Raw genomic sequence first — 26,453 nt, forward strand, 5'->3', positions numbered from 1 at the left:
TCCCCACCCAATTCAGGGTCCCACCCAACCAGGTCAGGGTCCCTTCTCCAACCAGGTCAAGGTCCCATGGCCTGGGCAGCTGTTCCCCCTCCGCATGCCCCCGTTTCGGCTTCACCCCCAGTGTCATCCTCCGATCACTGGCCTCTAACGATCGAGGAGGCCACTCTTCCTTCACAACTATTCTGCTGAGAAGTATCGGGGCCCCCACCCTGCACCTCTCGTGGTGAGAAAGTGTCCAAGAGAAGGGTTGGGCTGTTGGGCTTTTCGAGGAAGATGTCCAGTGGCACCTCCCAGGGGAGCAGCTAGGACAGGCGGCTCGTGATGCTTCCTGATGCCCATGAGCTCCGGGAAGGGCTTTCTGAGAGCTGAGCAAACTCCTTCCTTTCCCTGACACCCGCCCCCCAGTAGCTCCGACCCCAACCCCCAACACAGCAGACAGAACACTCCTCAGGATTTAAGGTTATTTAATGGGGGAAAGTTGGGATCAGGGTGGTGTCAGCCCGTTACCTGTGCCTGTATGGGGACAGTGGTGCCCAACAGGCCTTCTTAAGATTGGGCATAAGTCCCTGTGGGGGCAGGGGTGGGAGCGCCCCCATGTAGAGGGAGTTTTAGTCCTCTAGGGATTCATCCTGCCATAGAAACAGGGCAGGCAGCAAGTCAGGGCTCTATTGAGAAGTCGTGCACGGGGTGCCTGTCCCCTCGAGGCTTGGGCCCGGGACCTCCTGATCCTGCGCCAGAACTTTAAAAAGCGATTCCCCCGGTGGGAACGGTTTACCGGTGGTGCCATTTGTGGGCCACAGCTGTTACACCGGGTCTGAGGCTCTGGGAGATCCTCCCTGCTTAGATCCCTCACGGCTGTATAGCGGGGAACAGAGAGAGACGGGGTGGTGTTTGTATTCGTGCCGGGGACCGTGGTCAGTGACGTCTCATCACCGGACTGGGCAGAACCAGATGCCAGGGGTGTGGGTCTGTCTTGGTCTCTCTGTATTTCCTCCTCCCCAGGGTGCTGCTGGTTTAGGGTGGTGTTGCACCGGGTCCCGCCTCGACTCCTGGGGGGTTTCGGGGGGCACACCTTAAATTTCATTGGTGGTGGAGGACCGGAGTGGTGTGTGCCGCCGAGAGGACAGAGATCTGGGGAGTGGACGGGAGGCTCAGAGGGAGGGAGGGGTAGTGGTCCGGATGGCCCTGGAGGGTCTGGCCCCAGGAAGTTGCTCCTTGTGTACACTCTTAGGATGGTGGAGGTGAGAGGGCGGAGGAAAGTGCCGCGGAGCAGGTGGAAAGCCGAGGGGCCGAAAGTTGTTACAACAGGCACTGGCGAGACGGACAAACCAAGTAGAGAACCATAGACCAGGCCCCACACGGGGGTGAGTGTGGAGAGGAAGCGGCGGGCTGGCGGGCGAGGCTGGGCCAGAGGAATGGGAACGGGATCTCGGGGGGAGGCTGTAGAGGGAACAGGCAAAGGTAAGGAAAAAGAATCACGTTTCAGGGCCAAAAACGACCCACTGGACACTGCATGGTCCGGGGCTGCTGGGCCCTGCTGAAACTTGGCTTGTGTTTGGCTCTTTAAGGCCTTGCACCGGTTGTCATTGGATGTAAGGTTATCCTCGTCCTGGGTCCGGGTTCTGCAGAAAACAGGAAGGACAGAGATGGAGAGGAGCAGACAGGGACTACGGGGTGGGGAGGGCTGGGGAGGGAGGGCCCCAGAAGCCTGTCCCCTTTCCCACTGTCTCCAGCCCTGACTTCCCAATCTGCCCCCAGCCTCGCCCCCAGGTCTGACCCCCGATCCCTGTCCCTGTGCCTCCCCCGACCCCCACCAGGCCAGCCGCACTCCTCCTTAGAAGGGGGCGGAAAGAGACGCAGAGACAGTCACCTGTCCAGGTTCAGGCTCATCCGCCGCTTCTTCAGTTTTGCCGTGGTGAGGTCGCACCTGGCACCTAGGAATCCAAGAGAGTGGCGTCTGTTCGCGAAAGCCACGCCTGTTCCCTGAGAGAGCTGCGGGAGATCCAGGGGGATCTGATCCCCGCCAACAGCCCGTATTCTGACCAACTCAGAGCAGAGTCTTCTCTCGTCTCCCACGGCAACCAAGGGGGCACCCATGGCCTCATCCCTCCCTGCCTCAGTTCCCAGGGTGGGCACAGCAGGGTCTGACAAGGGCTTGTGCCCACCTTCCCCTCAGCAGCTCCTCTGAGGGTCCTGCTTTCAGGAAGGTCTGTGGAAGCAACGGCCACCCTCAGAGACCAGGGCCCTGGGACTGTGGGAATGGGGTGAGGGTGAGGTGGGGGGTCACCCCGGGAGGGCGCAGGTGGGAAAGGCAGTAACTCACCCCTGAGGGACGAATTCCTTTTCCTTTTTCTCTCTTTTTTCTGGCACCGAGAAGACAAAAATCAATGAGCATTGGGGCCAGTTTTTCCCTCTCTCAAACTCAGACACTGTGACCCCAAACCAAAGAAGTCCTGCCACAAACAGGTGGGTTTGTGCCTCATAGTCATCAATAGATGTGACCAAACGCTTTGCTTTGGTTCTGCTTTTTTGGTTTCCTTCTATGAACAACGATGGCCCCTGTCCAGGAGCTGCCTGGCAGGGCAGGCCCTGTGTGTCCGGTCTCCCTGTCTCAGGACATGAGTTCTGGTCCAGGGCCCCGATCCCTGCTCTGCTCTCCTCACAGCTGACACAGAGGAAGGCTTGATGCCGCCTCCCAACCCCAGAGGTCTCTCTGGGAGATTTCTTTTCTCTGGAGAATTTGAAGTCTCCAGAAAGGGAAGCCGACTCTGGGTCATGGGGGAGTTGGGGGTTCTGAGTTGGGAACCTGCCACCCTTCCCACTAGCCTGTGAAATACAGGGGAGCCCTGTCTTGCCCGAATCCCCGCCCCACAGTCTGCCTTCCGAGGAGAGTGAGGTGCTGCCTTCTCCTCAGACTAAGGCGTTCTTCTGAAGGGAGCAAGCCCACTCTGTGGTGTGCGAGCAGAACCAGGCGACACAACCACCGCCCTAACTCGCTCAAGTGCTGGTATCGGCTCCTACCTTTTTTTCTGATTTCTTTTTGCAGAAGGTGCAATAGGATGTTTTCACTACATAGCAAAACAAAAAAAGACCCACACCAAGCACTTCAAGGTAAAGGGTAGGGCAGTTAGTACCAAGAAATTCTGAGACTAGGCTCAACATTTTCTCAATTTGCAAACCGAACAAAACGATCAGCATCCATATAAGGACTCTCATCGTGCCGGCGAGCTGCCTCAGGCAACTGAGGTTTGAGCGAGCGGCTCTGCCTTATATAGCGTTGCCTGCATCACAAAGGATCGGAGAACCTCACAGGGTTCCACGGGGCCTGGTGCCCACTGCCCCTCCCCCACCGTGTCACCCAACTGATTCTCTCCTCTCTGGGCCCTTGGCTTAGGTTCCTCTGCTCTGACGGCCATCTTGTTTTCTAACCCACCCTTCCTCCTGTCATGGTCTCTATCCCTAAGTAGGGTCCTGCTGCCTCTGTCCAGAACTCGGCTCTCCCCCTAGTTCTCTTGACTCTCTGAAGCCTTGACTCGATTCTCACCAACTCATTTTTTGTTGATACACTGCCTGGAATTTGGGCAAACTTGGCAGAGATGTGCCTGTCTTCACACCTTCTTTCTTAGAATATGCTTCTTGGCAACACGAACCCACATCTGATTTAATGTTCTTCTATAAGACTTGATTGTGTGAGTGGGAAGAGTCCATTTTAGTTTTTTTTTTTTTTGGTGGGTGGGGGTCACACCTGGCGGTGCACAGGGGTTACTACTGGCTCTGCACTCAGGAATCACTCTTAGTTGTGCTCAGAGGACCATGTGGGGTGCTGGGAATTGAACCCCGGTCGGCCGCATGCAAGGCAAACGCCCCGCCCACTGTGCTATCGCTCCAGCCTCCATTTTAGTTTTGGTTTCATCTGTCTTAATCATTGGTGCCGAGTCCATTGAAATGGCCAAGTCTTTTTTCAGCATTCACAAGTTCAAACGAGAAGGGTTGGAGTGATAGGACAGCAGGTGGCCATTTACTTGCACGTGCCTGACCAGGGTTCAATCCCTGGCACCCTGTACGAAGGCCTACCCCTGAGAGAAGTAGGTTATATTTTTAACAATCATGTATTTGTACTATCGTTTATAAAACAACTGGAAATGCCAAGACAAGAGCAAAGCAACTTGGAATATGACACTGTCAAATACCGGTCATTGAAGATACAAAACTTCATATGAACATTTACAACCCTAGTGAACAAACATAATCAAATTCATATCAAGTAAATTATGTTTGATGGCACCTTGGTCATTCAAAACTGCATCTCAGGTTTGGAGAGGTAGTAGCGTGCTTGCCTTGCACACAGCCAACCTGGGTTAGATCTCAGGCTTCCCACATGATCCCTCAAGTATCACCAGGAGTGATTCCTGAGAGCAGAGCCAGGAGGAAGCTCTGAGCACAGCCAGGTGTGGCCCCCAAATAAACAAAAGAAAAACATGCAGGTCTTATGAAGTGCATATGCAGCTCATTAAACATTGGAGAATAAAGAAAGATGTACTGGGGGGAGGGGAGGGAGAGAGAGAGAGAGAGAGAGAGAGAGAGAGAGAGAGAGAGAGAGAGAGAGAGAGAGAGAGCTCTCTGATGAAACGAAGGACTGGCGTTTCATCCAGAGACCTGGGCTCATTCCTTGGCATCTCAAGGTCCCCCAACCACTGCTACATAAGCCAGTGAAAGAGCAAAAGGACACACAAGATTCTTTATTAAACCCTTTCTCTTCTACACTCACAATTTTCGAATTTTCATAGAGGTCTGTAACATATCGAGAACCAGACCAGCTTCTCTTGGTTACTCCACTCTTCCTGGACAGTAACAAACACGACAGTATGCCTTGAGGAAAATGAATAATTAACTGTTCCCTTTAACCAATATTTCAGGTTGTAAAAACTTAAACATGAAACTTCCATAGTCACTGCAAACGAGTCGCTTTTTCATTCTATTTTTCAAATCAGACTCACGGAGCTTTAAAGGACACTCTTGTCTTAGATCCGTAAGGCCGAGGGTCCGTCCTCAGCACCGCACACACCGGCTCACCTTCAAGGGTAGAGGCCCTGCCCCTTGCCTGCGCCCCACCTGCCTGGCAGGAAGAACAGTCCCTCCAGTCACTTTCTGGGGCCTTGTGGGACCTCCGTCGGGTGCCTGGCCCCGATGGCTCAGTCGTCATGAGCATATGGGGGGCCAGGCCCCCTAGACAGTAGAGAAGTCAGAGCTGTGAACTGGGTCAGAGGCTTTCTCCAAGACAGCCAGTCTCCGGGCGCAGGCACGTGTCAGGCCTGGGTGACAGTCCACTCTCTCGCCTTTGCATGCTTCCCATCGCGCTCCATCCCCTTCCTCACTAGATGGAAGGGAAAAGGCCTTGTACAGCTTAAGGCTGAAAAGTAAGGGAGACAATGCGAGGGAGGTCACGTGGTTCCTTCTCTGCAAGTGGCCATCATCCTCTGTCTTGTCACTGGGGATGCGGGCCAGGTGATGTTCCTTCGTCTGAACAGAGCAGTCACACCCACTCTGGCTCTGAGAAGCACTTATCAAAAGTAACTGGGCCAACGGCTGGCAGGATCTGAGGGTCCTTTCCACAGGGCTTGACATGCAGTGTTGAATCTCAGCAGGGCCAGGATAGCAGATCCCTAGCGGTGTTTCCTGAGCAGGACTCGGGAAACAAAGGCACCATTTCCGGCTTACTCTGAGAAGCCAGCCCCTCCTGGCTTCCCACGTCTACATCCACTCCTATGTTGTTGATTATCATGAACCTTTGAAAACAGATTGTCCAGGGCAGTTTCAGCAGCCCCTAAGAGAGGCTACAGAACAGCAGGGGACATGCCTTTGGCAAAAAAGGACACGTTCTTGTCCTGTATCTTGTACTGGTAAGTGAGGCTCCGATCCCGCTGGGCTGTGGCCTGCGGAAGTCTCCAGAGGATCCTCAGCTAGAGTGACAGAGAGAAGAGTGAGGGAGGCGAACCCCATATCCCACACTCCCAACACACACCCCCTCAGAAACCTGCTCCACGTAAACCCCACATGGCCCATCTGCCCCTTCCCTGAGACCTCTATGAGTTCAGTACATGGGCGGGGGACAACATCCCAAACACAGCTGACTGCCAGAGTGGAAGGTGCCTGGACGGGATGGCTCGAGAGGCAGAGCACAGCTGAACTTACAAGAGGCTCAGATTCAATCCACAGCACCACAGGATCCCCAGGGCAGCTGGGTGTGGCCCCCACAGGAAACATAGGACTCCCCTGTGCCCTCACAATGGCACTGACTCTGGACAGAAGATGTGCAGGAAGGAAAGACCTGTAAGCTCAGCATATGCAGATGACATTTTTTCTTCCTTTTCAAAATCTTAGTTGCTCTTTGTACTTTGGCTATGCATGCTTCGTTCTTGTGCACTAATTTTGAAAATTAACATATTAGAAGCTGTTGTTTCTGGGGCAGAAGAGATAGTACTGTAGGTAGAGTGTTTGCCTTGCACACGGCAGACCTCCTGGGCTCAATCCCCAGCATCCCATATGGTCTCCCGAGCACTGCTAGGAGTAATTCCTGAGTGCAGAGCCAGGAGTAACCTGTGAGCACCACTGGGTATGACCCAAAAAGCCAAAACACAAAAACAAAAACAAAACAAAACAAAAGCACCACAACCCAAAATCAAACAAAAGAAAGCACTGCTTCAGAAAGGCTAATGTTCATCATGATGATGATGGGTGTGGGACAATGATGGATGTCTCTGACTGACTGAAATGTTTGCAGGGAAGTGGCTCCAGGGCAAGGCCACACACTGTCCAGGGGGACTTCTCGGGCTGTGTCCAGGGGCACCACACAAGCGCCCTTGGCTTGCAGATGTGCTTGACCAGGCCCCTCGACTCTGAACAGCTCTGGGCTAGGCACTCATCCACCTTGATGGGTCCGCAGTGTGGGTTAGGAAGCTGATCGGGAGCCGCGGGGAGGCCTTGGAGAGGATTTCAGGAGGAGTGTCCAAAGGCAGAGCCACGGCAGACCTGGGAAGGCGAGAACCTGACCTCACTCCCAGCAGGATCTCAGCTTCTGCCCGAGGCCCCGAGCCTTCTCAGCAGAGGCGCTCGCAGCTCTCATTCTGGGTACAGCTTCCCTGACTTACTCGGGGGCCTTGTGGGCCACACCGCAGGTGCACAGAGCCCCGTCCTGGGCTCTGCTCAAGCCAGGCTCTGCCAGGGGCAGCCATGAGCAAGCAGGCACCTGAGACCCTGCGTCTCTATTGGACAGGAACTGTCCCCTTGGCCAGGACAGAAAGCCTGCTCTCGTACAGCAGCGCCCTCTGCTGTGGACATAGGGCACTGCATCTACACCCCCCTGTCTCCTCATCAGTCACTAAAGGAAGGAGGCAGACAACCAGCTCCTGAGACCTGAGTGCCTGTGTCCACGCAGGCAGGCAGGAGGCCTGGGGTCAGTCCCGGAACTCTGTGATGCCCCAAGTGCTAGCTGGAGTGATCTCTGAGCACTGCGGTGAGAATAGGCCCTGAGCATTGCAGGGCGTGGCCTGAGCACAGACCGGAAACCCAGGAGACCTGCTCTGGTACCTGGGTCAGGCTGGAGCCGACCTGGCCCGCATCCTCCCAGAGCCCCAGCCTTCCCCACCACTACAGGAACACCCCGAGAAGGCCCGGTGTCATCCCAGTGGCCCTTCAGCAGCCCACTGAGCCCCGGGCAGCCCTGCACACCTGCCCGTGCACCTCCCTGCAGAAGCCAGTGGCCAGGCCCTCGGCTCGCAGGACCAGGTGGCTCTGGTGACAGAGGCCGTTCAGCAGGAGGGCGTTCTCCTCATCCTCAGCATCACCACGGTCATGCACAAGGGCCACGACGTTTCCCTGTGACAGTGGGAAGAGAAGGACAGAGGCTCTGACTGGGAGGAGCACAGGGCAAGGAGCACGGGACTCTCAGAGCCTCCTCCCTGCAAAGGGTCTCCCCACAGCGTCTCCCAGTCTGCTGCAAACATCATTCCCCTGGATAGACCTTTGCAGGCTCCGGATCGTAGTTCCAAACAGCCCCAGGACAGTGTCGATAGCATTTCCAACCTTGCTCTCTTGGGCTCCTCTCACTTGGGATCCTGTGTGGCTGGCGGCAAAGCCATTCCTACTGCACAGGCTGGTCTATTACTGGTGAAATACTGGGGGTCTGGGAAATGGCTGAAAGGGTTGGAGCATTCTCCCAACGTGAGACCCCAGGTTCAATCCCCGGCACCACAGGATCCCCCAAACACCACCAGGAAGTCCCTAAGCAGGAAACTAAAGTGGCCTCTGTGCCCCAGAATTTGATCTTATAGCAACCTTTCTGGGTCAACAGCTATATTTGTGATGAACCTTCCAGGATTTAAAGTCACTGACACCATAAGCTCCACTGAGCTATAAAACACACTCAGAGAGACACTAACCTGCCCCTGCCCCAGAAACCTGGCTACGTGCAGCCCCACACAGCCCACTCCCAAGCAAATTCACGTGGCCTCCGTGTGGGAGAGCTGGAGGGGCCCGCCTGGACACCCGGGTCTCACGTGGGAGCAGGGGTACCTTCAGCTTCCAGCACACAGTGGCTCTGCAGTAGTGGACAAAGTCCAGCACGGATACGGCCCCCACGCCCAGACTCAGCAGCACACTCAGGTCATCCACCAGCAGCACTGGCCACCTCCACAAAGTGTCTTCGTTGGCCTCCGGCTTCAGTGACTTCTGCACAAACTCATACAGTGGCAGCAGGCTCCCAGCGGTGGCCTCCCTGGGACACAAGATAAAAGGGACGCGAGAGTTGCCCCTGTCTACAGTCATTTCTGGAGCAGCACCAGGAAGAGGCTGCAGGAAAAGACTGCAGCTGTGGCCGAGTCCTGGTGCTGAGGGGTCACGATCTGGCTGGAACGGTCAGGCAGGCTCGGGCACACGCACCTAAGTGGCTCTTCAGTCAGCTATTCCCTGAGGCTGTCCAGGTGCCAAACACTGTCCCAGAGATTCGTGAAACACAAACAGACCCTGAGCCCTAAACGCTGCCAGCCAGTCTCTCGTCTAAAGAGAGTTTAAGGCACCTGGAAGAGTCTGGACTGGGAAGGCAGGAGAAGCCTCCCCAAGAGGTCCTAACAGTATAAAAGGTACCCAGGGGGCCAGGGAGAGAATACAGGGAGTATGGCGCTGGCCTTGTACACAGATGACCTGGGTTTGACCCCTGGCATCCCTGAGTGCTGCCAGGAGTAACAGCTGAGCACAGAGCTAGGAGTGACCCCTGAGGATCACTGGGTGTGGTCCAAAAACAAAAAAGCTGCCCAGCCACTCATACGCCTCATGTGCAGAGGGACACAACAGCTTCTCCTCCAGCTGCCCAGTGAAACCCTTGCTGTTGTGTTCTGCAAGATGTGAGGGACCCCAAAAGCACCAGAGCCACACCCCAGGGCTCAGCTCCATGAGTAATAAGGATGGCAGTGAAGACTTGGGTCGTAGATATGTCAGGGCCACATGCAGGTCCGGGAACAGGTGCCAGGCTGAACAGAGTGGGGACAGTGGGCACAGCTGGTGCCAGGCCACCCTGGCTCTGGAGGAAGGAGAGCAGTCAGGTGGGAGTCTGCTCCGATGCCCATAAGGACAAGCAGCAGGACACCTGAGTAGGCAGCTGATAAGTGTTCTCCGAGTCAGGCGCAAATATTTCAGGCTTGAGGGGATGTGGTTTCTTGGCTTCTAACTTGGCTTCTGCGCTGCAAAACCACTCAGGGATGAGAAGCCAGAATGCAGGTGCCTATATTCCAATGCAACATGCTGACAACTCTGTTTATGTTGTATCAGCAACTCTGTTTGCTAACCCCTGGTGGCCCTGGTGAGCTGGCCTTGGAGGGAGGCAAGAGCAGAACAGAGGTGGGTGCTCGAGTGCTGCGCTGGGGCTGGAGAGAACAGGAAAGCCTGTCATTCTCCCCGCCGCGCGCAGCAGGTAAAGCAGAGCTCGGAGGGGCGAGCACTCGCACACACACTGACCTGAGAAACTGCAGGGGCTGTGGCTCTTCCCGCGGAGTCCGGAAGATGACATCCACCGCTGCCTTGAGTCCTTCAAAGAAGACGAGCTGGCCACGTTCCCGTGCCGTGGTCAGGCTGATACCCCGAAGATGACACGGGGTCACTGTGTGCTGCAGGCTCAGCCCAGCAAAGAAGCTGCTCTGCAGTGCACAATCGTATGTGGGGCTCCCCACACCTGCAGACGGGAGCCTCCCCACCGGACACACGGCTTCTTGCGGGGGCCCCCACCCACAACCCCATTCTGTTTGCAGATCTGCTATTACATCTGTCACTTGATTTAAACTCCGACCCCTTTTGCTTACGTATTTACTTTTATTATTATCCAGTACTGGTTTTGCAGTTTAGGGGCTGGGGGGAGGCGGTGGGTTTGGGCTATGCCCAGGCTGTGCTCAGGGCTCACTCCTGCTCTATGCTCAGGAGTGGCCCCTGGCGTGTTTGAAGGAACCATAGGCAGTGCCTAAGATCAAACTGGGTCAGGCACATGCAAGTCAAATGTCTTAATCCCTGTGCTGTTTTTACCATTCCCAGTACTGGTTCTTGGTATTATCTCATACATATTTCCCTTTTAAATGCATGTATTTATGGTGGCCAGCTCACAGGAACCAAGTACAAACTCTGCATGTGAGAGCCCCAGGAGGTCACGGTTCCTCAGGGCCCGCAGGGAACAACCCTAGAGCACCAAACTGGAGTAGCCCCTAAGAAACTCTGAGTGCACTGCTTGGCCACACCTCCTCCCCCCCCTACCCCGCCAGAGTGCCCAACACACACACACACACACACACACACACACACACACACACGCCCTAACAAACTGGGGTTAGATTATTGACACTTGCTCCACATCACAAAAAACTATATGTTTTTTCATGAACCATGTAACTAAGAATCTCTGGAGGCGCCGAGAGGTACTACAACAGGTAGGGTACTGCAGCCAACCCGGATCCAATCCCTGGCACCACGTATGGTCCCCTGACTGCTGCCAAGTGATCCCTGAATGCAAAGCCAGGAGCAAGCCCTAGTACTGCCAGGTATGGCCCCAAACCACCAAAACAGACAGACACATACATAAATGCAGACCCAGAGCCCCACTCCAGAACCAGAACCAGTTGTATGTCCATGCTCCAGGGCACATGAGCTGCAGTCCCTGACGAAGACTCCCGATCACCTCTGCTCCTGCTCATTACCTTTCTATTACCTTTAGCACAGAGATACAGCAGGAGGAGTCTTCCTCTCCTACTGCAGGTATCACATTCCATCGCATTCCAGAGTGTGTTCCCCAGAGTGGGTGACATCACCCCTCCTCTGAGGGATTGGAACGATATTGGGGCAGTATGACTAGCTACAACACAACTGGGCAAATAGATTTTTACTTGCTTCAAAGAAGGCCAATCGGGGCTAGAGCAATAGTATAGCGGGTAGGACGCTTACCTTGCATGCAGCCAACCCAAGGATGATCCCTGGCACCCCATTTGGTTCCATGTGCTAACAGGAGTGATTCCTGAGTGCACAGCCAGGAGTAACCTCTGAGTATCACAGGGTGTACCCCTGATCCCTCTCCCAAAAGAAGGCAGATTTTTCAGGGGTTATATATTGAGAGATATTTTTCTAATAAGAAGGAGACAGGCCAGGGGGCTGGAGCGATAGCACAGTGGGTAGGGCGTTTGCCTTGCACGCGGCCAACCCGGGTTCGAATCCCAGCATCCCATATGGTCCCCTGAGCACCGCCAGCAGTAATTCCTGAGTGTAGAACCAGGAGTAACCCCTGTGCATCGCCGGGTGTGACCCAAAAAGCAAAAAAAAAAAAAAAAAAGAAGGAGACAGGCCAGATAAGTCTGGGAGCCTGTGCTTGAGTACTCTGCATGCCCAGTCCTCACCACATCTTTCCTCAAAGTTCACAGAAGGAGGAGCCAATGCGAACCTGAGGGTCCATAGCTTTTGATACAGAAACACAGACACCAGGGCTAGAGATATGCCCCCAGGGACCTGGAATGCAACATGTGTTCTTGACATGACTGCATTATCTGAGCTCATGTGCTGCCCTTTTTGTTTTTTTTAATTGAATCACCATGTGGAAAGTTACAAAGCTTTCAGGTTTAAGTCTCAGTTACACAATGCTTGAACACCCATTCCTTCACCAGTGCACATATTCCACCACCAAGAACCACAGTAAAGTCCCCAAATACAGCACTTCAAATACAAAGCAGTATCAATACAAGTTCAGAATTACCAGAAAGTTTTGTTTTACAAGCAATCGAGATTAACATGGGGGACTGTGACAATGTGAGGTAAAATACAAGGGAAAGATTACAAATAAACTTTAACTAAATCAGGGATGCTAGCAAGGGTAATATAAATTCCTCTAGGAGGAGGAAAGGAGACAATACACTGATTAAGCCTAAAGCACATAGGGTTAATATCCAACACAAAGGGGAGGTTGAAGATAGACTTTGGCAAAATTAAGGATGTTAGCTAGGGCATGGTAAGCTTCTCTGGGAGGAGGAAAGGGGCAATTCACTGATAAAGCCTAAAGCACTTAGGGTTGATATCCAACAAGAGAGAAAGCAAATCTAAAGAAAGAGTTTACTTCAGTGTTCTCTTACAGCCACACTCTTATCTCCATGACAAAACTCTGCCACCAGCCCCACAATATCTGAAGCTTAGGGTCGCAATAGATTATTATGTTGAGGAAAACATAGGCGGAACACTTCATGACATTGAATCTAGATATATCTTCAATGATTTTATGCCATTGGCCAAGAAAATTGGTGTGAAGATAAGCAAATGGGGCTATATCAAATTCAAGATCTTCTTCACTGCAAATAAAGGGTTGATATCAAATATATATATCTATATATATTACTGTATCACTATCATCCCATTGCTCATCAATTTGCTCAAGTGGACACCAGTAACATCTCCATTGTGAGACTTGTTACTGTTTTTGGCATATCAAATACACCACGGGTAGCTTGCTAGGCTCTGCCATGCAGGCGAGATACTTTCAGTAGCTTTCTGTGCTCTCTGAGAGGGGCGGAGGAATTGAACCCGGATCAGCTGCATGCAAGGCAAACGCCGTCCACGCTGTGTTATAGCTCCAGCCCATATATATATATATGTATATATATATACACATTATATATACTGTGTATATATATACACATACATATATATATGTGTGTATATATATATACATAAATATAAAGTACTGGTAGAACCTTATGAGAAAATAAACCATCCTCTTAAAAAAATGGGAGGAAGATATGAACAGAACCCTTCTCAAAGAAGTCATAGAGATGGTCAAAAGATCACCATCACTGTCATCCCATTGATCATCAATTTGCTCGAGCAGGTGCCAGTATCGTTTCCATTTGTCCTAGCCCTGAGATTTTAGCAGCCTCTCTTTACTCGCTCTTCCCAGTGGTGCTGCATTGAAGGCTCTTTCAGGGTAAGGGGAATGAGACCCCATCATTGTTACTGTATTTGGCATATCAAATACGCCACAGAGAACTTCCCAGGCTCTGCCATGTGGGCAGGATACTCTTGGTACCATGCCAGGTTCTTCGAGAGGGAGAACTAGGCTATAAGAGGTTCCAGGAGCTTTGTTTTATATTCTCTGAATCTTGGCCGTTGATGGGATTTCACGGCGCTGGGGGCAGTTTGTGGGTGTGGCTGCCAAGCTACTGGAAAATGAGAGATCTGGGTGGAGGAGGCCCAGTCCAATGCAAGCAGGCTTGGAGATCTCAGCCTCGGGTCCCGCACACCTGACTGGGTTCCTCTGCTGGTTCCTTCATGCATGAGGCTCTTTTGAACGTATGGAGAGTGGCCTTGAGCATGGCTGTGGCTGGGTTCTGGAGGTCTTCAGCTGTAGGGGCTCGTTTCAGAGTGGAGAAGAAATCTCAACCTGTCCCCCTCCAAGGGGCCCCGGTGAAGACAGCCAGGCAAGGGGCAAGAGACTTCTGCAGGTCAAAGATATATGAGAAAAAAAATACTCTGTGTCACTAATTATCAGAAAAATGAAATCAAAACCCAAATGGAGGGGCTGGAGAGATAGCACAGCGGGTAGGGCATTTGCCTTGCACGCAGGCGACCTGGGTTCAAATCCCAGCATCCCATATGGTTCCCTGAGCACGGCCAGGGGTAATTCCTGAGTGCAAACCCAGGAGTAACCCCTGTGCATTGCCAGGTGTGACCCAAAAAGCAAAAAAAAAAAAAAAAAAAAAAAAAAAACCCAAATGGAGATGTTAATGACTAATTACCTGAGTTTTTCCTCTAGGTCAAGGTTTCCAGGAGGCCCACAGGGCAGCTTTGATCTAAGTCAGTTCATCAAACATTGGCGATGGTGATTCCTCCACAGGGTTCAAGCTCCTACATTAAAGATTAGAAAAATGCTATGCTGAGACGTGAGGTCCTCACCAAGTCATAAAATTGATGACAAGAAAGGAAGTTAGAACCAGGTGTCTGAGCTCCTCGCCACTGTGCTCACTAATTTTGTCCTCACCATCAACCTTAATGCTCCACAGTCGTCCAGCTTTGGCCTCTCTGTATGCAGAGTCACTCCACTGGTGTAAAAAACTAAAGAGCGCTGAGGGGGCAAGTGCACTCGCGGGCTCTCCGGGCGGCTCTGTCTCACCGCCCGAGTTCGGTGCCCTAGAACCGCTGTGTGTGCTGTCAGTCGAAGGAAGGCGACGGAAGGAAGAAGGAAGAAGGCCAAACTGGTTGCTCGATCCGTTTATTTCATTCTCTCCCTCCGCTTCTCTCCCGCTCTCCTGGATCTCTGGGCTACAACCAGCCAGGTAGCCAAATCAACTTAAGAAAGCCCTTCCTGAGGGCAGGGCACTCCAAAGCCCTTCCTCACTCTTAAGGTTTTTTTCTTTTCTAAGGAAAAGAAAAAATAATAAAAAAATAATAATAAAAAAAATTAAAAATAATAATAAGTCCAGGAACTTATTAACATCTTAATACTAGTTATTTTTGTATGGACATAGCAAGAGATACATTGAGGCTTGCAAGGCAGCTCTCCTGGCAACATCTTGCCACAGGCTCAGACTACAGCACTCAGGCCAGATTAATCATTCCTCACCCTAGCAGGGTCCAAATCTAGTATCACTATTTGGATCATGACAACATTTGTCCATGATCAAGCTCTTAACTTATAGTTAAGCATTAGGCACTTTGGCCAGGCCCATCTCGATGCCAGGGTAGCACACAACTCACCGCTTGCCCTGGGTCCTTCTTGTCCCACGTCGGGACCGTGCTTTGGGGGTGCTAGGAAGTAAGGGCAGCTGAGGCTTAGGTCAAGAGAACAGATGCACTGGAGGAAAATATCATGTAGAGTCAAATGACTCCCAGGTTACAAAAGGATAACATTTGTTAAGTCTTCCTGTGTCCATACAAAAAGGACTTGCTCTGAATAAACTATGCAAAGGACTCAAGGAGAAGAGAAAAACATTATTTACAAGTCAACAGAACACTAAGAAAGAAGCTACAAATAAACAAAGAGGAATAGGAGCATTGTAACGGGAGTAACCAAATAAACCTAAACTACGTGAGGCTATGTTATCCTACACACTGGTTGTATAGGGTCATCTCTCCCAAAACTGTCGACTACACCAAGTGTAGGGATCATGGTCCCGGGACTATGGGGCCCGAGCAGTGAATTTGCAGGTCGTGCCTTCTCCACCATTTGTGAAGCAGTCAGACCTGCCAGGGAGTCTCTGGCGTCAGAAGGGGAAGTAGCCTGGGGAGGAGACAGCCCTGAGGGAGGAATCTAACGTTTGGTACTGGAGTCACACGCATGCTGGCTGACATACAGTTCCCATTTGCTCTCTCCTAGGCTCATTGCTCCGTGGGGTCTCTTGAGGGCAGGGACAGCTTAAGCTTTTAGGGTCTTTACAAGGCTGTCAGGCACGCAAGAGAGCAGTTGCCTTAGCTACCTGTAACAGGGGCAGTTCTGCCCTCCCTGTTCTCTCTGAGCTAGTGGACAGAGATCTCTGCTGGCCTCTCTGGTGGAAGTGGCAGGGGTGACTAGCTGCTCGATCTCTCAGTTGTGATGCTCTTTCTCTCCTGGACGTTTTATCTGTCCATCCAACAGAGAGAAAAAACTCTCCTGTTCTTTTTGAGAAGAATTTTAAGGGTATTTTGGTTTTTTGATTTTTGGTTTTAGGGCCGCACCCCAATATGCTCAGGGCAGACTCCTAGTGCTCTGCACTCAGAGATCACTCCTGGCTGGTTTGGGAAACGATATGGATCTCGGAGATTGAACCTGGGTTGGCTGCTTGCGAGGCAAATGTCCTACTCACTGTACTATCAGTTCAGCCCCCTCTCTCTTGTTCTTCATAGTTGCTGTCCTGCTGCTTTATTATTAAAATTTTTGAAATCAATTTTTATGGGGCTGGAGCGATAGCACAGCGGGTAAGGCATTGGCCTTGCAGGTGGCCGACCCAGGTTCGATTCCCAGCATCCCATATGATCCCCCAGCACTTCCAGGAGTAATTCCTGAGTGCAGAGCCAGGAGTAACCCCTGTGCACTGCTGGGTGTGACTCAAAAAGCTAATAAAAGAAAAAAAAACAATTTTTATTTACTTTTAAAATTGAATCACAGTGAGATACACAGTTGCAAGGTTGTTCATGATTGGGGTTTCAATCATATAATGTTTCAACACCTGTCCCTTCAGCAGTGTCCATTTCCCACCACCTGCTTTATTGTCTCTGCTCTCACCCTTTTCCAGGGCCCAGGGGCAGCCTAACGCCCTTAAGGTTCCCCCAAGGCTCTAAAGGGTCCAAGAATCTTAGCTAACAGCTAACAATAATGGCAGAAGTTCTTCCTCCCTAGATTCTCAGGGGTCCCTCTACAGTCTTTGGGGAGCTCTCTTTAATGGTCTAGCAGACAAAGCTGGCTCTGCCCCAAACCTTTTCCCTACACAATGCTCAAATATCACTATTTAAGTGCTCAAGGCCTTACTGATTTGTTTGAGTCCCATTCCTGGGGTCCCTATCTTCAAGGTCCTGCTGTTTTTTTCCCAAACTGAGGACTTACACATCTTTAGCTCCCAAACATGCAACCAGGCATGTAGCCCCTTTCAGGACAAAGGTCTAACTGTGCTTGGTGTGGAGAAAAGCCTGTTCCTTTTACCAAAAGATGTACCACAGTACTAAGTGTTGGTGAATTTCTTGTGAATGACAATGTCTGGAGCGCACACAAGGTATCAAAGTGAAGCAGCAAGCACTGTTGATGAAGTAGTTTGACTAGGTTTCCATGGAGAAACCTCAGGCTGTTTGCTCTCATTTGTGTATAGAGGTCTAATGGAAACAGTCTGACATGCCCAGAAATGCTCTGTACTCCCTGTACTGTTACCTCAGTACAGGGAGTACAGAGATCTGGGTTCTTGTAGATGTCATGTGGGATTAGCGTGCCAACCAGCACAGGTCTTCTCTTGTACACTTACTTGTTGGTTTTATTTTGGTTTTTTGCTGTTGTTGTTGTTGTTGTTTTGCTTTTTGGGTCACACCCGGCGATACACAGTGGTCACTCCTGCACTCAGGAATTACCCCTGGCAGTGCTCAGGGGACCATATGGGATGCTGGAAATCAAACCAGGTCAGCCCCGTGCAAGGCAAATGCCCTACCCGCTGTGCTATGGCTCCAGCCCCGTTCTCTTGTACACTTTCATTTATCCGTTCAAATTGATATAGGCAAGACAGGCATAAAGGCAGACAAGCAAGGTCAGAAGCAGAGGGAGAAAAAGTGACCTTCTAGACAGTGACTTGTGCTTGTATATATATAAAGGGTCCAATTGAAATCACCAATCTGGTTTCTTATACAGGTGAGGTTGTTGGAGGATGGTGAGCTCGGTGACCAATCAGATCACACATGCTCTTATATGGAAGGTATGTGCAATGATGTCACCGGCTGTATGCAAATAAGGTCTGGAAGATGACCAATCAGGTCACACCTGTAAATGAGAGTGTATAATAGGATTTCCTCAGAGACCTGGTCCCTCCCTCCTCTCCTTAGTCCCTCCCAGCACACTCCCTTCCAGTCATTCACTCTGGACATCCCTGGCTCTACCAATCACTCCCCAGCAGACTCAGCAGATTCCCACAGTCCCTAGTCCCTGAAAACAATAGTATGTCTTATCTAACCTTTCTTCCCAAGTGGACCCTTGGAAAGACCTAAGGGAAAAGGGAGGACACCCCACTGTCCTTCTGACAGTGTATCATTTATTCAATTCATTCTTTCCTCTCCCAACTAGAGGTCTGGCTATTTGGTAAATTGTTTTACTAGCCCACCACCACTTCATAGGGCCTGAAAGTCCAGGTGCTAGTAATCCACCTTAGTTTACTATTCGGGAGTCTCTGGAGCCCAGGGAGAGTGCATGGAGCCAGGAGCTGTGATGAGGACTCAGACTTCAAGTGGTTCCCATCCCAGCCCCACTACACACCAGAGAGCCTGGAGGCTGGTGAGCTCAATTGTTTAAGGTGCTGCTGCTATGTCGGCAGGTGGGCAGATAGGGAAGGCCCCCTCCTAAGGCAATGGCAGTACATTTCCTGAGATGCAATAGCCCTGAAGTACTGAAGGCCAACCTTGCAGAAAACAGGAACGAGGGCCTGCTAAGAACCCCACCTATCTACAGCTACAGACCCAGAGAAGCTCCTGTAGAAATGAAAGGCCAGGAAAGGAATTTCAAAGAAGACCATCACCACTCCCAATGCCTTGGTAACCTCCTTAATAATAGACTTTGAATTAGGTAGAAGCCCCACATGGGGGTAGGTTGGAGAAACCCTATAAAGGCCACCTTAAACGAAGGAAGGGCACACATATGCTGCCTGAGCCCTTGTGCTATTTGTACCACGTGGCCCAGCACATGTGACCCCGCTCTGCCCTCTGGAGATGTGCACTTTCATGCTTTCCTGTCTAACGCTGGGATGTGTGTAGAGCCCTTGGAGAAGCCTGGGTTCTCTCTTGAGCATGTTACTCTCCACTCTCTCCCACTTTCTCTTCCTCCTACCCTTCAAAACCTCCAAATAAGCCAGATAAATCCGGAGCCGCTGAGCGCGAATCGGACCCTCTCGCCTAAAGACTTTGATTCCAAAGATGTAACACATTCGGGCATCCAGCGCAACATCCGATAGCGATGCACTGGGACACCAAACTGGGCTACAACTCTGTGCTGCCAGGGGTGGATTTTTTTTTCCTCCCCACCCTGTCTTCCTGCACGGAAAGCGGCGGGCTGGCGGCACCCACGTGGCAGGCGCCATCTTCTGTGACTCCAAACCCACAGGTATTCGGATTTTACTTTGGGGGCTCCCAGGAACTCATGGGAAGGGGGCGTAACCGGCACGCCCTCGGCCCAGATAAATCCGGAGCCGCTGAGCGCGAATTGGACCCTCTCGCCTAAATACTTTGAATTCAGACACTTCTTACAGCAATGCACTGGGACTGTGAGCTGGGCTATGTAATTTCTGGCAGAATTTTCCCTGGACTTTATACAGAAATCCAAAACCGCGCGGACTTAACATTTATAATTGTCAGCAATGTGAAACGGTTCCATTTGAACAGGTCTGACTTGGGGGGAAAACTCCAAATAATAACAGTAAGTTTTTGTTGAAATATTGAAGGTTTTTAATGTAGCAGCCACCTCTGGACTGTGAACTAAGCAAAAGCCCCACGCTGGCCGACGCGGCATGGCGTACACCATACTATGAGGCGCAGGAAGGGGGATGAGGGGGTAAAAGGAAACACAAAAAAAAGGGAAAAGGGAGGCATTCTGGTGAGCAACGCGGCCCGGACAATGCTCCGGACCCGAACCGGGGCCAGCAACACCGGGGGGCCGGAGGGAGGAGGTGCCGTCTGCACACCTTCTCCGGATGGAACCCCGGCGACACTGTGCAGCAACTAACACGGCTCCAGGATTCGGGACTGGGACAGATCTGAGCCGCACGGCCGCTAGTGCGGCTGCGCAACCTTTTCTCTCAAGGAGCCAGCCCTGTGTAACCTCAGAGATCCAGCACCTGAGTAACCTCAGAGAGCCAGCACCTGTGCAACCTCCGAGAGCCAGCACCAGAGTAACCTCAGAGAGCCAGCACCTGTGCAACCTCCGAGAGCCGGCCCTGTGTAACCTCAGAGAGCCAGCCCTGTGTAACCTCAGAGAGCCAGCCCTGTGTAACCTCAGAGAGCCAGCACCTGAGTAACCTCAGAGAGCCAGCCCTGTGTAACCTCAGAGAGCCAGCACCTGTGTAACCTCAGAGAGCCAGCCCTGTGTAACCTCAGAGAGCCAGCACCTGTGTAACCTCAGAGAGCCAACCCTGTGTAACCTCCGAGAGCCAGCACCTGAGTAACCTCAGAGAGCCAGCACCTGTGTAACCTCAGAGAGCCAGCACCTGAGTAACCTCAGAGAGCCAGCACTGTGTAACCTCAGAGAGCCAGCCCTGTGTAACCTCAGAGAGCCAGCACCTGAGTAACCTCAGAGAGCCAGCACCTGTGTAACCTCAGAGAGCCAGCACCTGTGTAACCTCTGAGAGCCAGCACCTGAGTAACCTCAGAGAGCCAACACTGTGTAACCTCAGAGAGCCAGCACCTGTGTAACCTCAGAGAGCCAGCCCTGTATAACCTCAGAGAGCCAACCCTGTGCAACCTCTGAGAGCCAGCACCTGTGCAACCTCCGAGAGCCAGCACCTGTGTAACCTCAGAGAGCCAACCCTGTGCAACCTCCGAGAGCCAGCACCTGTGCAACCTCCGAGAGCCAGCCCTGTGTAACCTCAGAGAGCCAGCACCTGAGTAACCTCAGAGAGCCAACACTATGTAACCTCAGAGAGCCAGTCCTGTGCAACCTCCGAGAGCCAGCACCTGTGCAACCTCCGAAAGCCAGCACCTGAGTAACCTCAGAGAGCCAGCCCTCTGTAACCTCAGAGAGCCAGCACCGGCACAACCTTAAAAAGTTATTTTGATGTGGTTGGAGGTCATGTGGGGGAAGGGTGATGCAGGCCGAATACAGACTAGAGACTGAACACAATGGCCACTCAACACCTTTATTGCAAGCCACAACACCTAATCAGAGAGAGAGAACAAAGGGGAATTCCCTGCCATAGTGGCAGGGTGGGGTGGGGAGACGGGACTGGGGCGGGGGGGAGGGATGTTGGGTTTACTGGTGGTGGAGAATGGGCACTGGTGAAGGGATGGGTTATCGAACTTTGTATGGGGGAAACATGAGCACAAAGATGTATGGATCAGTAACTGTACCCTCACGATTTAAAAATTTATTTAAAAAAAATAATAAAATAAAATAAATGAAGAGATTACTGAAAAAAAAATTAAAAAAAGGGGAAAGGAAAAAGAAAAAAAGAGAGAGAGAGAGTTATGTCAACTATAGTGAGTTTTGTGTTGAATTATGGAATGTAATCAAGGTAAAGAAAAAATGAAGTGAAATTCATTAGTTATACAGTAGGGGGTAGGGGGTGGGGGCGGGGGGTATACTGGGGTTTCTGGTGGTGGAATATGGGCACTGGTGAAGGGATGGGTGTTTGAATATTGTATAACTGACATATAAACCTGAGAACTTTGTAACTTTCCACATGGTGATTTAATAAAAATTAAAAAAAAAAACCCTCCAAATAAAATCTGTTTTCCTTCACTGCTGTCTACTCCTGAAATTATTTTCTTCCACGTGAGACAAGAACCCAGTAACTCTGGGTCCCGGGTGCAGAGGTGGATGGGGAGAAAGTGACCGTGTTTCTTGTCCCCGCTTCACCTAAGTTACGTGTGGGCCCACCGACATCACTGCTAACAGAAGCAACAGGAATGAAAGAGGAGCAAGTCTGTCCAAAAGCTCAGCTCCAATTTCCCAGGAGACCATGGCCACTGCTTTTCTCACCTGTCAGATGACGTCACCCTGAGGGGTGCTGGGTCTCCAGGGCAGCACACTTTCTGGGTAAGTCGGTCTCGCTATGTTTTCCTTTGCACGACTCATGTCCCTCTGACCAAGTAGTACTGTCTGCGATGACCTCCTAATTAGACCATGAATCTCAGTGTTCAGCTTCCGCTTCCGGGAAACTCACCTCAGATACTGTCTCATCTACTAGGCTCTGGACACAGACCCTAAGGAGGCAGGCCTACTGACAGAGAAGAAACCGAGTCACCTGGGCATTGAGTAACCTGCCTAAAGTCCCATGTGTTGAAACTGGAACTTGAATTCTAGATCTGTTCTAATCCCATACCCAAGCTCTCAGTCAATGTCAGCCAGCCAGTGTGTCCATAGCAATAGCTCCTTGAGAGTACTGGCCCCGCTTTATAAGGTCGCAGAGAACATTGAAGAGGGTAAGGGATCATGGCGGTGGAGAGCAGACCACATGATGAGGGCATGCCCACATCCCTCCCCCACCTCCTGGCCCCTCAGTTCTCCTGCCCTCTGCACCCTTCAAGGACTGTTGTGTGAATATTCATGCAGTTGGAGATGCAGAGACAAGGAACGCGAAAGAAATTTATGTCATGGAGGGTCCAGGTGCTCTCTGACTCTGTGACCAAAGTAGAGAGCCCTGAAATCTTTTATTACCATCCTACAGTTCATAGGGCTCAATACAGTGAGGTCATCAACAAAGGAGTTACAGGAAGATCATGCAAAGTTCTTCTGCATACTGAAAACAAACAATGTAGGATCTGCATACCCACAAAAAACAGGCTAAGTACCTAGGATCTGCATACTGACAACAAACAGGTTAAATAGAACCAAGAATCTGTGAGAAAACGAAGACTGACGATTTCCGTATAATTTTGGAAGTTATATACTAAGGCAGCCAAAAGAAGAAGATGTTCAGCCTCATCCAAACCAGTCAGAACACACGAGAAATCTCGCCCATTTTCATGGGTCCCTATGTTCCTGCCCTTGTGTGGAGCAGTTTACAAGGGCTCATCCTGGTGGCTCAGTCCAGCCCCAACAATGTACTCTTCATGCCATGCATTTATGCCCATGAACAAGCATGAAATGCCCTGCTTGTTCTGTGTCTAAGCCAAATCTTGCCTGAGCTCCAGTTCACCCTGAAGCCTTGGCTGGAGACCACCATCTCACTGCCTTGTCTGAAAACCCACCTGGAATTTGGACAAATATTAACTTAGATATTCTCCTCCCTCCAACCCCTGTGCCTGGGGCTGGAGTGATAGCACAGTGGGTAGGGCATTTGCCTTACACATGGCTGACCCGGGTTCATTCCCAGCCTCCCTTATGGTCCCCCAAGCACCACCAGGAGTAATTCCTGAGTGCAGGGTTAATGTGACCCTGCATTGCCAGTGTGACCCAAAAAAAAGACCCGGTGCCTGACCATTGGCTCCATGGAGATACGCCAGAGACACCATGCATCAGTTCCTAAGGGCTTGCTGTGCCTCCATCTTGAACTGCTATGAATAACGAACAATGAATATTTCTGAATGTGTTCTCATGTGGACATAGATTTTCATTTCTCTGAGTAAAGGGAACTTGGGGATGTAATTCTTTATTTGTTGGGAGGTGGGGGCTCACTCAGTATTCCTTGTAGGCTATTGGCACCTGGGTGCTCACCAGGGTCAGTCCTGGTGCTACAGGAAATCAGACCCGATCCTCCAGCACAAAAAGTGTGAGCTCCAGCTCGTGGAGCTAGCTCTCCTTTCCACTAGCAGTGTATGAGGGTTCCTATGGCTCCATCTACTGCCCAGGTTTGACTCGGAGGTTGTATCCTTGTATCCCAGCCCTCCTGTGTAGCTAAAGTGCTAGATCACGGTTTGATTTGCATTTCCCAAGACTCAGGATGTGGCACATCCCTCCTGGAACATTTGACTTTTTGGAGCATCTGGGGACAGAGAGTGGAACAAACAAGTGTGCTACATACAATGTTAGATCTGGCAGGGCAGTAGGGCAGCTCCGTACTCTCCTGGAGGCCAGTCTCGAGAGTCACCAGTCACCACATTCATCAATTATCCTTCATTCAAAAACCAACTGTCATTGAAAAACCAACTTGTCAGAGAGACAAACTAGGAGCTAAGGCACTTAGCTTACATGTGGCAACCCCATGTACTCGTCAGTTTAAGCCCTGAGCACAGAGCTAGAAGTAGCCCCTAAGTATGGCTAGTCATGGCCTAACCGAAAAATGATGAACTTATTCACTTTTGAAAATGAGTAATACTGAGCCTAAGTGATAGCACACCAGGAAGGGTACTTGCCTTGCACACTGCCGATCCAGGTTTGACCTCTGGCATCCTGGATGGTCCCTGGGTCTGCCAGGAGTGATCCCTGAGCACAGCTGTGCATGGCCCCAAAACAAAACAAAAAAATTTTATTTTTAGTTTTCAGTCAAATAAAGTGAGTGATAGTACGGTGTGGAGAGTGCTGGCTTTGTACATAGCCAACCTGGGTATGATCCCTGATATTTCATTGTCCTGTGAGCCTTCTAGGAATGATCCTTAAGTGCAAACCAGAAGTAGCTTTGAGCATCACTGGCTTGAACCCAAAACAATACACACACATATATAAACACATTATATACATTTATACCATGACATGTATATAATAAATGTTTTCTCAGTATTTTATTTTATTTTATTTTTCTCAGTATTTTAAAATCAAGTCTATCACGAGGATAATCTCCCACTTTTATGCTTATTGTATGTCACAGTGACTCTGTTGAAGGGAGAACATTCTTGGGTACTGATCTTCACTGTAAGATGAGTTCTTGTGTGGGTTGAGGCAGCATTCTTTTAGTGAACCCTCAACAATGGCTCAAATGGAGAGCTGATATGTCAACATGAAAAATTCATGTTATGGGGCTGGAGCAATAGCACAGCGGGTAGGGCGTTTGCCTTGAACCGGCCGACCCGGTTCAATTCCCAGCATCCCATATTGTCCCCTGAGCACCGCCAGGAGTAATTCCTGAGTGCATGAGCCAGGATAAACCCCTGTGCATCGCCAAAAAGAAAAGAAAAAAAGAAAGAAAAAAGAGACCCAAAAAGAAAATAAAAAGCTCATGTTATTTTGACACCAATGTTGTATGCAAATAAATGTTCTGGAGAGAAGTCAAACTGCACCTATGACAAGGCACTATGTCTCTGAGACAGATGGTACCGAGTGAACGGGCCAGAAATAACCCCTGAGTATCAACAGATATGGCCCATTAACAATACGAAACAAAATCAAACAAAAAGAAATTGTGGCGGTGATAAGAGTGTTGAACTGAAATTGTAATTTGATTGTGCTTTGATTATTTTTTGGGCCTCACCCAGTGGTGCTCAAGACTTACTCCTGGCTCTACTCAAGGATCACTCCAGAAACCATATTGTCACTGATCTACTACCTGCCAAGCTAGCAAGCAAAGAGCCTGGCACTCGGCATAGTCTCTTTAGCCCCTGGCAGTGTTTTCTTATGAATCAATCAAAAGGTATTATAAGGCATACCAAAATGTATTCAAAAGGTATAACAAAAGTTTTATCAAAGTTTTTCCTGAAAAATAGCTCAAGCATCATCAGAAAAGTCCCCCATTTTGGAGTCCCTGTGAGTCACCGTGCCTCCTGCTCCTCCGAGATTGAGCGTTTGTCAGATGGTGTCTCTGGGGCAGGAGAGCGCTGTCCCCAACCTGCAGGTGTATTGTTCAGAGGCTCTTTCCTGCCTGGTGAAAATATCATCATGTAGTGAAAGTGGGTATTTGTGCCATCTTATCCTAAAACATATGCATCCATGGTGGGCCCCAAACATCTATAAATCAGCCTTGGGTTGAGGGGCTGTGGGTGCTCTGAGGAAATCTGCCCAGCAGAACACCACCGCCGTGATTCTTGAGGGGGCACCTCTTTGATGACAGGAGAATGGGACACACTTCGGGCAGGATGTGATCTCTAAGGAAGGAAGGGACCAGGATAACGTTGCCCAGTGAGGCGAAGGCCAAGCTGACAGAGGCCCGCAGGTCAAGTCTGGCGCTCTTACCAGAGGACCAAGACAGAGGACAGCGGGACGAAGAGCAGAGCTCCCAGAGCATCAGCGCAGCGGTGCCCGAGGGACTGTGGGCATGAGGGGTGGGACAGGGTGGGGACGAGGCATAAACCTCAGTCCAGCCACAAGGCCCATCTTTCCTCCTCCCTGGTTTTCTCCCTGTCCCGCACACCCCAGAATCTTGCCTTTTCCTCTGCGTAAATTCACCCTGGGGCCGGGTGACTGTCTGCTCCCCTCTCCTCCTGCTCACTCATCAGCTAAGCGCTGCTGTCCTGAAGTGAGGTCACCCCCACCCGCCACGGGCAGCCTGAGGACCGACCTGGGGAAGAAACTCACTTGCTGAGGAGCCTTTGCCATGAGCCGTGAGCCCATCAGTGTCCAGTTGAAAGGATGTTTCCCAGCACAGAAGGTGGCTTCCCTGCTGACACTGGGCCCTGCCCCAACCGGGTGAGGGTCCCGACTCCAG

General features: G+C 51.0%; 1 protein-coding gene and 1 long non-coding RNA gene across 2 annotated transcripts; both read right to left on the minus strand.

Moving 5' to 3' along the window:
• Positions 1-994: 994 nt before the first annotated feature.
• On the minus strand, positions 995-5,511 carry LOC129404274 (uncharacterized). The gene is made up of 4 exons (XR_008629805.1): positions 4,998-5,511; positions 2,324-2,363; positions 1,871-1,934; positions 995-1,622 (listed from the first exon to the last, which is right to left on the minus strand). It is a non-coding gene; the product is annotated as an uncharacterized LOC129404274 (long non-coding RNA).
• A 27-nt stretch (positions 5,512-5,538) lies between these two features.
• On the minus strand, positions 5,539-26,344 carry LOC129404222 (elongator complex protein 6-like). Its single transcript, XM_055135162.1, has 5 exons — positions 26,324-26,344; positions 10,009-10,187; positions 8,572-8,773; positions 7,729-7,875; positions 5,539-5,960 (listed from the first exon to the last, which is right to left on the minus strand). Exons 1-5 carry the CDS (start codon positions 26,342-26,344, stop codon positions 5,835-5,837), a joined length of 675 nt encoding a protein of 224 aa, XP_054991137.1. The 3' UTR covers positions 5,539-5,834.
• Between the last annotated feature and the right edge of the window lie 109 nt (positions 26,345-26,453).

The sequence above is a fragment of the Sorex araneus genome, chromosome 4, assembly GCF_027595985.1.
Source record: "Sorex araneus isolate mSorAra2 chromosome 4, mSorAra2.pri, whole genome shotgun sequence".
NCBI classification, from domain to species: Eukaryota; Metazoa; Chordata; class Mammalia; order Eulipotyphla; family Soricidae; genus Sorex; species Sorex araneus.

Coding starts and splice junctions, on each gene's coding strand:
- LOC129404222 (XM_055135162.1), bottom strand. CDS start 26,344: ATGGCAAAGGCTCCTCAGCAA. Junction 8,774..10,008: donor CAGCCCCTGCAGTTTCTCAG/GTCAGTGTGTGT, acceptor CTTGTGTCCCAG/GGAGGCCACCGCTGGGAGCC. Junction 7,876..8,571: donor CTGTGTGCTGGAAGCTGAAG/GTACCCCTGCTC, acceptor CCACTGTCACAG/GGAAACGTCGTGGCCCTTGT.